Source organism: Podarcis pityusensis, assembly GCF_964106645.2.
Source record: "Podarcis pityusensis genome assembly, chromosome: 10".
Taxonomy (NCBI): domain Eukaryota; kingdom Metazoa; phylum Chordata; class Lepidosauria; order Squamata; family Lacertidae; genus Podarcis; species Podarcis pityusensis.
The window spans coordinates 14,699,261-14,711,180 of record NC_138035.1 but is presented as its reverse complement, the minus strand read 5'-3'; the positions used below and the strand labels follow the sequence as shown (position 1 = coordinate 14,711,180).

The following is an 11,920-nucleotide window of genomic DNA, read 5'->3' as shown; positions in this document are numbered from 1 at the left end:
AGATACATGCACCACTTAGTGGCTGTGGCAGCCTCAAAGCTATCTTCCAAGGCTCTGGAGCAGACCTAGTCAATGTAGTACCCATACAGCTCCCATCAGACCTAGAATGGTCAGGGATTTGGGTGTTGCAGTCCATCAAAATCTGGGCAAGGCCACAGGCTTCCCACCCCTCCATTCATTCATTCACTCAGCCTGATATGTGATGCTGCAGAATAAACTGGACTGAACCCAGAGTCATCAGCTGCATCCATTTGCAGCTGTGCCCCTCCAGATGTTGTTGGAGGCAATTCCAACCAGCATGGCCACAGGTTGGGGTGATGGGAGATGTAAGTGCAGCAACACCTAGAGCAGGCTTCCTCAACCTCAGCCCTCCAGATGTTTTGAGACTACAGTTCCCATCATCCCTGACCCCTGGTCCTGCTAGGTAGGGATCATGGGAGTTGTAGGCCAAAAACATCTGGAGGGCTGAGGTTGAGGAAACCTGAGCTAGAAGCTACTGTGTAGGCTGCCCTCCCAGCTGCTCTACAATATTCTAGGGATAGCACAAAGCAAGAGAGACAGGGATCTGCCAGCGATACCTGTATGTGTCAGAATCGTACATCCGGCAGGCTCCTTCACCACCGCAGCTCTTGGTTCCCCATTTCAAACAGGTAGTGTCAATCATCGCTCCAAAATAAATAGGTGATGGGATTCCAGCTACATGGAATACGACATGAAGACAAGAGGGGTCATTTGGGGGGCTTTTGTAAACAGTACACTGTTACGATAGGGTGGGTTTTTTGGGGGGTCATGCCAAGGCCTGTGATTCTGCACCAAGGAGGTTTACAACCTAGCAGAAGAGGCCATTGAACTGGTCAGACAAGTTTCTTTGAAAAACAACGGCCCAAGTTGGCCAGCTGAGTACTGCCATTTACATGTCCAAAGAGGTTGCCCTGTTGCCATGGAAACAAAGGGGGTGCTGCTCCCACTTCACCCGGCTAGATGCCATGCCATGCTAGTATGGAGAACAACAGGCCAAGCAGGACTGCATGTGTGTGTGAGTTTTGGTTGATGCTGGAAGCTGGAGACACAGAGACATGTCTTGCTCTGTGCTGGCCATAAAGCTATGGCAAGATCCGTTGAAATGTTTATGCTGTGAGCCCCTCCATCTTTTGCCTAGACTGTATATATGTGTAAATAGAACCATATACAGTAAGACCGCAATTTAAGCACATTTAATTTGTGTGCATTCAGCTTTATGAGCTTAGCAAAAACAATAATAATGAAATTCAAAAGGGGCAAAAGGGGGGTGGGCATCCGGGGGGGGGGAGAACTGTGACCATTCCACCTGCTATTGCACCCAGTCTGTTTTGACTAGATGCAATTTTGGCTTTAGGCGTGGTCCCTGGAATGTAACCTCTGCGTAATTTGTCAGCTTGTTGTTGTCGTTGTTTAGTCGTTTAGTCGTGTCCGACTCTTTGTGACCCCATGGACCAGAGCATGCCAGGCACTTCTGTCTTCCACTGCCTCCCGCAGTTTGGTCAAACTCATGCTGGTAGCTTCGAGAACACTATCCAACCATCCTGTCCTCTGTCATCCCCTTCTCCTTGTGCCTTCCATCTTTCCCAACATCAGGGTCTTTCCCAGGGAGTCTTCTCTTCTCATGAGGTGGCCAAAGTATTGGAGCCTCAGCTTCAGGATCTGTCCTTCCAGTGAGCACTCAGGGCTGATTTCCTTCAGAATGGAGAGGTTTGATCTTCTTGCAGTCCATGGGACTCTCAAGAGTCTCCTCCAGCACCATAATTCAAAAGCATCAATTCTTTGGCGATCAGCCTTCTTGATGGTCCAGCTCTCACTTCCATACATCACTACTGGGAAAACCATAGCTTTAACTATATGGACCTCTGTTGGCAAGGTGATGTCTCTGCTTTTTAAGATGCTCTCTAGGTTTATGAAGTGATCCATTTGTCAGCTTACCATATCCTAAAATCCGTCTATCCTGAGAGCTGTAGTTTGTTAAGACGGCTGAAAATTGTTAGGAGGCCCGTATTTGCCGCTCAGAGGTACAATTCCCAGAGTTCCTTGGGAAGAGGAATTGACTGTTCAAACACTCTGGGAATTGTAGTTCTGTGTGGAGAACAGGGGTCTCCTAACAACTCTCAGTACCCTTAACAAACTACAGCTCCCAGAATTCTTTGGGGGAAGCTATGGTTGTTTAAAGTGATGTAATAATCCTGTAAATGTATGTTTTGGATGTGCCTGCTCATCTTTTTGAAGTGCAATTTAAAGTAACCAGCACCTTACCAAAAACTCTTTCTGCCAGGGAGTGGAGACCCACACCAAATGACTTCTCCTCGGGTTTTAGGGATCTGGAGAAGAAGAGAATTTTCCATGAAACCAATAAATGAGAAAAGGCGCTATGCATAACATTGCTGTTGAACTGCAGCGTTAAACAATTAACTCTTACGCTCCATTAATCGTATGTGAGCAAGGGACATATTTTGCAGCCAGAAGATTCTTCCTTTCCAGCTACAAACTGATGCTGCAGTCCTATGGCATCATATGAAATTACAATCATATGAGAACTATATGTCAAAGTGGCCTCAGGGAAGGTTGGCAACATCCGGATGCAGCCCCCCAACTGAATCTAGTTTCCTACCCCTGCCCAACTGCTTTTATTTTAATTTTTAGTTTATTCGCCATATGATCACAGGGTGGTTCACATAATAAAATACAGGGAAAATCATGAAAATAATAAGAAGAGTTTGGATTTGATATCCCGCTTTATCACTACCCTAAGGAGTCTCAAAGCAGCCAACAATCTCCTGTCCCTTCCTCCCCCACAACAAACACTCTGTGAGGTGAGTGGGGCTGAGAGACTTCAGAGAAGTGTGACTGGCCCAAGGTCACCCAGCAGCTGCATGCGGAGGAGCGGGGAAGCGAACCCTGTTCACCAGATTATGAGTTCACTGCTCTTAACCACTATACCACACTGGCTAAACAAAACAGCATAACCATAACCTCCCCATCTCACAGACACATTTAAAAGGCTGTAGGATATAAATCAGCCAAAGGCGTGAGGAAAGTTTTCGTCTGGCTCCTAAAAATATACAGTGAAGGCGTCAGGTGGACCTCCCTGGGGAAAGCATCGCACTTCAGAAGCCACTACAGAAAAGGCCCTGTTCTCATGTTGCCACCTTCAGACCTCTCATGCAGGAGGCACACAAAGAAAGGCCTCAGAGGATGAACGAAAAGTTTTGGACGGTTTGTATGGGGAGAGCTTGGGAGCTGTTTCGGCACAGTGTGATCCCACGCTCCAAAGGGCACGTGTATTAATAACGTGACCACACTTCAGGGCATCTGTGTGCTGTTTCCCACAGAAGAGGTTCTTCAACCTGGACTTCAGCTTTTGCTCCTCATTGTCACACAGAAAATCCTCATCTTTTGCACGGAGCATTATTCGCCAAAACCAAAGGCGGGCAGAAAGATCGTTTTACTAAGCTGACCAAATCTGCTATGAAATATAAACTTCGACACTCTGAGGAGGAGACAAATGCGCCGTTCTGAGTCAACAACATCGCAAATGGGACTCGCCTGTCTCCCAAGACCTATATACCCTGCTATTCCCACCTCCCTTCAGTTGGTACCTTATGAGGACCATGTAACCCGGCATGGCTCCGAAGGAATAAATTAGACAACAGACTAAGGATAAAATCAAGAAGTACTGAAGCATTGTGCCACAGTTCTCTCTGTTGCACTGGCCCAGGACCGCCGTGTCATTTCCGAAGGCTGAAATGCAGGAACAGTTTCTAAATACCTGCCAAAACATAAGAGAAAATCAGTTAAGGAAGAGGGTGGGCAGCCTGTGGCCTTTTGGTCACATGCTTGACCTCTGTAAGTGATCTATTGAATAGGGCAACTGGGCCCCTGAAGGACTCACAGCTGTCCATGGAGGCACAGGTCAATTCTGTGTCCAGAGCAGCTGTCTACCATCTGGTACGCAGGCTGAGACCCTACCTGCCCATGGACTGTCTTGCCAGAGTGGTGCATGCTCTGCTTATCTCCTGCTTGGACTACTGCAATGTGCTTTGAAGGTGATCCGGAAACTACAACTAATCCAGAATGCGGCAGCTAGACTGGTGACTGGGAGTGGACACCAAGACCACATAACACCAGTCTTGAAAGACCTACATTGGCTCCCAGTATGTTTCTGGGCACAATTCAAAGTGTTGGCACTGACCTTTAAAGCCCTAAACAGCTTCAGCCCAATATACCTGAAGGAGCATCTCCACCCTCATCGTTCAACCTGGACACTGAGATCCAGCGCCAAGGGCCTTCTGGTGGTTCCCTCACTGCAAGATGTGAGGTTACATGGAACCAGGCAGAGGGCCTTCTCGGTAGTGGCGCCCACCCTGTGGAATGCCCTCCCACCAGATGTCAAAGAAATAAAGAACTATCTGACTTTTAGAAGACATCTGAAGGCAGCCCTGTTTAGGGAAGCTTTTTAATATTTGATGAATTCTTGTATTTTAATATTTTGCTGAAAGCCGCCCAGAGTGGCTGGGGAAACCCAGCCAGATGGGCGGGCTATAAATAATAAATTATTGTTATTGTTATCTTCCTTGCCCAAACAGCCCATTGGGGGAAGGTGGGTGTGGATGGAGATGACGAGAAGGTGGTACCAGAAAGAGAGAGGGAGAGAGGGGGGTGGGGGACAGTTTTGTGCTGCCTGGAACACCTGCCTTACCGTATTTTTCCCAGTTCCGTTTGAGATGTCGCATCCTGCAAGACATGCTGAAATGTACGCTATGCCGTTTTCTCCACAAACAGGGTCCCACACCTTAGTGGAGCAGCCACAATGGCGGTTGCAGTCCGCATACAAGTTTGTTTCCATGTAGGAGACTTGTTCAAGCCTGAAAAATACCCAGAAAGGTGTGCAAAGAGCCTGCAAACAATGAGAAAAATGAATAAACAAACCCAGAGCCCCCTCTTCGAGATGGAGAACTCGGCGGACACCCAGCACAAAAGGAGTTTATTTGTAGATTGTCTGAAGTTGCGTACACACCGTACATTACAGTACGTGGTTTCCCCACCACCACCCCAAAGAATCGTGGGAACTGTAGTTTAGCCCACAGAGTTACAGTTCCCAGCACCTCTTCACAGACTACAGGTGCCAGGATTCTTTGGGCGAAGTTTATGCAGATAAAATGATGCATAGCATGGGAAAAGGTGGATAGAGAAAGTTTTTTCTCCTTCTCTCATAACCCTAGAACTCGATGACATCCAATGAGGTCAAATGTTGGAAGTTTCAGGACAGATAAAAGAAAGTACTCTTTCACATGGACGCGAGTGGCGCTGTGGTCTAAACCACAGAGCCTAGGACTTGCCGATCAGAAGGTCGGCGGTTCGAATCCCTGCGACGGGGTGAGCTCCCGTTGCTCGGTCCCAGCAGCTCCTGCCAACCTAGAAGTTCAAAAGCACGTCAGAGAGAGATGAGCGCCTCAACCCCAGAGTCAGCCACGACTGAACCTCATGGTCAGGCATCCCTTTACCTTTACTTTTACTCTTTCACACATAGCACGTAGTTAAACTCTCCCACCAACCTAAAAGGTAAAGATAAAGGGACCCCTGACCGTTAGGTCCAGCTGCGAACGACTCTGGGGTTGCGGCGCCCATCTCACTTTACTGGCCGAAGGAGCCGGCGTACAGCTTCTGGGTCATGTGGCCAGCATGACTAAGCCGCTTCTAGTGAACCAAAGCAGCGCACGGAAACACCGTTTACCTTCCCGCCGAAGAAGGTACTTTATCTACTTGCACTTTGACGTGCTTTCGAACTGCTAGGTTGCCAGGAACAGGGACCGAGCAACGGAAGCTCACCCTGTCATGGGGATTCGAACTGCCAACCTTTAAAAGAGGATTAGATAAATTCATGGCAGAGACGGCTATCAGTGGCTACTGGCAATGATGGCTATGCTCACTGCCTCCATAGTCAGAGGCAACAACAGTTCTAGATACCAGTTGCTGGAAGCCACCAGCGGGGAGTGTGCTATTGTGCTTGAATCCTATTTGCAGGCTTCGTACAGCGATCTGATTGGCCACTGTGAGAACAGATGCTGGCCTTGACGCTGATCTAACAGGCTATTCTTACTTTCTTATGTTTTTAATCCCTGTCATCTCCAAGTAGGGCTGGGAGAGATACCTGAATCTGAATCATTTCTTTTTTTGATTGAGTTACAAGCTTGGTGGATCAGGGGGATGCTGTGGACATAGTGTATCTTGATTTCAGCAAGGCTTTTGGCCATGTCCCCCATGATATTCTTGCAAGGAAGCTAGCGAAATGTGGATTGAATGAGGTAACAGCTTCGGCCCAGTATACCTGAAGGAGCGTCTCCACCTCCATCGTTCAGCCTGGACACTGAGGCCCAGCTCTGAGGGCCTTCTGGCAGGTCCCTCATTGTGAGAAGTGAGGTTACAGGGAACCAGGCAGAGGACCTTCTCAGTGGTGGTGCCCGCCCTGTGGAACGCCCTCCCACCAGATGTGAAGGAAATAAACAGCTATCTGACTTGTAGAACACATCTGAAGGCAGCTCTGTTTAGGGAAGTTTTTCATGTTTGATGTTTTATCGTGTTTTTAATATACTGTTGGGAACAATCCAGAGTGGCTGGGGAGGCCCAGCCAGAGAGGTGGGGTATAAATTTATTATTATTATTATTATTATTATTATTATTATTATTATTATTATTATTACTGCCGTATTTTTCACCCTATAGGATGCACTTTTCCCCCTCCAAAAATGAAGGGGAAATGTGTGTGCGTCCTATGGGGCGAATGCAGGCTTTCGCTGAAACCTGGAGAGCGAGAGGGGTCAGTGTGCACCGACCCCTCTCGCTCTCCAGGCTTCAGGAAGCTATCTGCAAGCCTTGGGAGCCCAGCGGGAGTTCCCGCCGGGCTCCCTAGGCTTGCAGATAGCAGCCTGCACCCCGAAGCCTGGGGCGCGCTGAGCAGCGTGGCCCGGGCTTCGGGCAGATATCCGCAAGCCTGGAGAGCCTGGCAGGAATTCCCGCCAGGCTCCCAAGGCTTGCGGATAGCAGCCTGTTCTGGGGGCTGGGGTCGGGGGAAGCTCGGGCTTCCCCCGCCCCCAGCCCTGCAAGCTCCGGGACCGATGGCGAGGTTGCGCAACCTTGCCTTCGCTCCCGGACCCCCAGCCCCGAGGCTAAAAACGAAACCAGGACAGCTAGCAGGATCCATCCCGCTCGCTGTCATGGCTACTTTGCTCTTAGGGGCTCGGGGGGGGGGATAAAATTCTTTTTCTTTATTCCCCCCCCCCAAAAAAATAAGTGCGCCCTATGGGCCAGTGCGCCCTATAGGGCGAAAAATATGGTATGTGACAAGTGGCATACCACAGAGTTCTGTCCTTGCCCCATTGTTGTTCAAACTCTTTATAAATGACTTAGATGAAGGAATTGAGAGAATGTCCATCAAATTTGCAGATGACACCAAACTGGGAGAGGTAGCTAATGTCACAGAAGACAGAATCAGGATCCAAGATGATCTTAACTGATTGGGGTTCTGGGCCCAAACTAACAAAATTAATTTCAACAGGGACCAATGCAAGGTTCTGCCAAAATCCCTGTCTTTATGCAATCTAATCAGCACCACCCAATAGGGTGAAATCAGGCTTAGGTAAGAGCAAGAACATACCCTTCGTAGGACATGGTTAAGCCAGCAACCTTAGCATTCTTGCAGACCATGAAAAAAGCAGAGAAGTAGATGAGATACTCCACTATAGAACTCCAAAACCCAATGTGGGCAGCTTTATAGGTGCTTATCTTGAATTTCTTCATCATGAGGCCACCAAAGAAATAACCAGCACATATAATTGGTAAATTGTAAACACCTAGAGAGAAAACACAAAACAGCAGGTTGAGGTATGGCCCTGTCCATGGCCCTTGCAGAACCACGAAGAAGAAGAAGAAGAAGAAGAAGAAGAAGAAGAAGAAGAAGAAGAAGAAGAAGAAGAGTTTGGATTTGATATCCCGCCTTTCACTCCCCTTCAGGAGTCTCAAAGCGGCTAACAATCTCCTTTCCCTTCCTCCCCCACAACAAACACTCTGTGAGATGAGTGGGGCTGAGAGACTTCAAAGAAGTGTGACTGGCCCAAGGTCACCCAGCAGCTGCATGTGGAGGAGCGGAGACGCGAACCCGGTTCCCCAGATTACGAGACTACAGCTCTTAACCACTACACCACACGAGTGTTTTAAGCACAACCAACCTACCTTCAAGGTGTGCCCCCTCCTATTCATGTGTGCTCATGGTTGTAGGACTCATCAAGGAGGGTATAAGTGTAATATTAAATAAATAAAGTTCATAATCAGCCCTTCATTCAAAATAAACATTTATTATTATTATTATTATTATTATTATTATTATTATTCATTCACACACACACACACACACATTTTACCTATGAAAAAGATGGCATCTGCCGCAGATATCCCATACTGCTGCTCCATATATTTTGGCATAAATGTAATCATCCCAATCCAAGCGCTGAACTGGATCACAGTGATCAAAAGAAAAAGCATGTAAACTGGATTGTAAGCCAGACTTTTCAGGTAGGGGATGAAATCTAGAAACCAAAGAACCAGAACAGTTAGTCTCAGTTGCATTATTATTATTATTACTACTACTACTACTACTACTACTACTACTACTACTACTGCAGTGGTACCTTGGGTTACATACACTTCAGGTTAAGGACTCCGCTAACCCAGAAATAGTACCTCGGGTTAAGAACTTCGCTTCAGGATGAGAACAGAAATAGCGTGGCGGTGGCGCGGCAGCAGCAGGAGGCCCCATTAGCTAAAGTGGTACTTCAGGTTAAGAACAGTTTCAGGTTAAGAACAGACCTCTGGAATGAATTAAGTACGTAACCAGAGGTACCACTGTACTACTACTAGTAGTAGTAGTAACATTATTTCACTGCTTTTTACACTGAAGCGTCTCAAAGAAACTTACAAATTAAGGAATAACGAGAGACATTTGAATGTTTTCATCCAGTGTCTAAAGACGGACAGTGATGGAGCCAGCTGTGCTTGCCCAGGGAGAGAATTCCATAAGCAGGGAGCCACCACAGGAAAGACCCCTCCTCCCATGAGCCACTGTCCGCACCAACCTTGGAAACAGCAAACAGAGAAGGCCCTGTGACAATTATTTTACCCACAATGGAGGACTGGGCTCTTTGAAATACATTTTAGGTTTGTATATGCACGTACCCAAATGCTAGCTCTGTCAAAGCTGTTTACAAAAGATGCTGGTGGAATTTTTCTATGGGCAATCTTAATTATGGACATTTATATATTACTGTTATAATGGGATTGTTTTGTTGTGCATTTTAATTATGGTGTGTTTTTAATAACATTTTTTAAAAAACATATATAATAAAACTATAGTGGTACCTCCGGTTGCGAATGGGATCCGTTTCGGAGGTCTGGCCGCATCCTGAGGAATTTGCAACCAGAGGACTGCTTCTGCGCATGCAGGCAGCGCAGTTTAGCGCTTCTGTGCATGCATGCACAGCGAAACCCGGAAAAATACTTCTGGGTTTGCTGCGTTTGCATCCCGAAATTTATGTATCTAGAGGGATACATAAGGGGAGGTACGGCAGTACAGTGGTACCGCTGGATGCGAACAGGATCCGTTCCGGAGCCCTGTTCGCATCCTGAAGCGAATGCAACCTGCGTCCGCATGTCTGCGCATGCACGGGTCACGATTTGCTGCTTCTGCGCATGCGTGTGATGTCATTTTGAGCGTCTGCGAATGCACAAGCGGCGAAACCCGGAAGTAACGCGTTCCGTTACTTTCAGGTCGCCACGGAGCGTAACCTGAAAATGCTCAACCTGAAGCACATTTAACCCAAGGTATGACTGTATTACAAAACATTGGCGGGGAAAGGGGTTTTAAAAAAATCCGTTCACCTTTAGCAATTTCTCGAATTGTTGTGCTGGCATGAGCTGCATTTTCTGCTGGTAGCAAAGTTTTGTTGCCCTTTGTGTTTAACTCGGCACTGTTTTCCTCTCCTTCCTTCGGAAGAGACTTGGGCAGGAAGCAGAAAGGGATGGCGACGATGAAGCTCACGGCGGCACAGATCAAGACCCCCAGCCACCAGGCCCCGACCCAGCGAGCATCAAGGAGGCTCAAAGTCACATCCTCTGGAGAGAAAGAGATTAATGGAGAGGACTGTATTAGTAATGCCAAGGTAGCCATCATTCTCAGTGGTAGATTCTCCCCTTCTTGCTTGTTTGATTGCAATAAGCAGGGTTACTTTCAAATGTGAACACTGCATTTCTGGAAAGAAATAAAAAGATGCCTTCATAAACACTTGTTAAAGGTAAAGGGAGCCCTGACTATTAGGTCCAGTCGTGGCCGACTCTGGGGTTGCGGCGCTCATCTCACTTTATTGGCCGAGGGAGCCGGTGTACAGCTTCCGGGTCATGTGGCCAGCATGACTAAGCCACTTCTGGCAAACAAGAGCAGCACACGGAAACGCCGTTTACGTTCCCACTGGAGTGGTACCTATTTATCTACTGGCACATTGACGTGCTTTTGAACTGCTAGGTTGGCAGGAGCAGGGACCGAGAAGTGGGAGCTCACCCCGTCGCGGGGATTCGAACCGCCAACCTTCTGATCGGCAAGTCCTAGGCTCTGTGATTTAACCCATAGCACCAGCTGTCATGGATGCTTTAGATGAGATTCCTGCATTGCAGGGGGTTGGACTAGATCAGGGGTCAGCAAACATTACAGCAGGGGGCCGGTCCACTGTCCCTCAGACCTTGTGGGGAGCCAGACTATATTTTGGAGGAAAAAAATTCAACCAATTCCTATGCCCAACAAATAACCCAGAGATGCATTTTAAATATAAGCACATATTCTACTCATGTAAATATACCAGGCAGGCCCCACAAATAACCCAGAGGTGCATTTTAAATAAAAGGACACATTCTATTCATGTAAAAAAAACCAGGCAGGCCCCACAAATAACCTAGAGATGCACTTTAAATAAAAGGACACATTCTACTCATGTAAAAACACGCTGATTCCAGGACCGTCCTTGAGCCGGATTTAGAAAGCAATTGGGCCAGATCTGGCCCCCAGGCCTTAGTTTGCCTACCCATGGACTAGATGATCCTTGAGGTTACTTCCAACTGTACAAGTGTATGATTTTTTTAAAGGCATGAGTGGCAAACTTGAGCAGATTCTACAAGTTTCAAACAGTAGAAATTAGTCACTGTCCCGGACACACAGGTCTGGATGAAGCATCTCAAAGTGGTTTCGCAATACAATAAAAGCAGAAATAATACTATTGCATCTATAAAACCAGTTAAGCCGCTCCATATATGAAAAAATTAAGAACCATTGCATATGGTTAGAACAATTGCATATATTTAAAAAATTGAAATACACGCATGAAATACCTACAGCTGAACCCCTTGACCTGGGACATCTGGAAACCAGATTCAAGAAACTGAGTTCTGCTGGCTAGTGCTTGGAGCAAAGCAGAATGGGGAAGGATGTAGGGGTAAGGGGAAAATGCACACTTCCCAAACTAATGTGCAAACCAAAATACAGATAGCCTTCAAAATCCGTCCTTTCCCATATTTTGCGTTGCAATTTGCCAATCGAAAAGCATGTACTTTTTTTTTCTTGCAAAAATGCATACTCCGTTATATATAATGAATTGAAAATGAATTGAAAATGTTCAAAATAACCTTTGTAAAAGAAGAAGAAAAAGAAGCTTTTCTTTTGGGAATTACCGGGACAGAACTACCGTATTTTTCGCCCTATAGGACGCACTTTTCCCCCTCCAGAAATGAAGGGGAAATGTGTGTGCGTCCTATGGGGCGAATGCAGGCTTCAGGAAGCTCTGCGCAACCCTTGGGA

The 11,920-nt window shown here is 47.0% G+C and overlaps 1 protein-coding gene across 6 annotated transcripts in view; it reads right to left on the bottom strand.

Moving 5' to 3' along the window:
* SLCO1A2 (solute carrier organic anion transporter family member 1A2) overlaps positions 1–11,920 on the bottom strand; it is a 35,570-nt gene that overhangs the window by 800 nt on the left and 22,850 nt on the right. For all 6 annotated transcript variants that reach the window (XM_081022824.1, XM_081022823.1, XM_081022822.1 and 3 more), the window contains 7 exons: positions 9,958–10,191; positions 8,445–8,609; positions 7,682–7,877; positions 4,727–4,892; positions 3,627–3,796; positions 2,284–2,348; positions 579–696 (listed from right to left, as the gene is read on the bottom strand). In XM_081022824.1, coding sequence (XP_080878950.1) covers positions 579–696; positions 2,284–2,348; positions 3,627–3,796; positions 4,727–4,892; positions 7,682–7,877; positions 8,445–8,609; positions 9,958–10,191 — 1,114 coding nt within the window. The remainder of the gene's footprint in view (positions 1–578; positions 697–2,283; positions 2,349–3,626; positions 3,797–4,726; positions 4,893–7,681; positions 7,878–8,444; positions 8,610–9,957; positions 10,192–11,920) is intronic.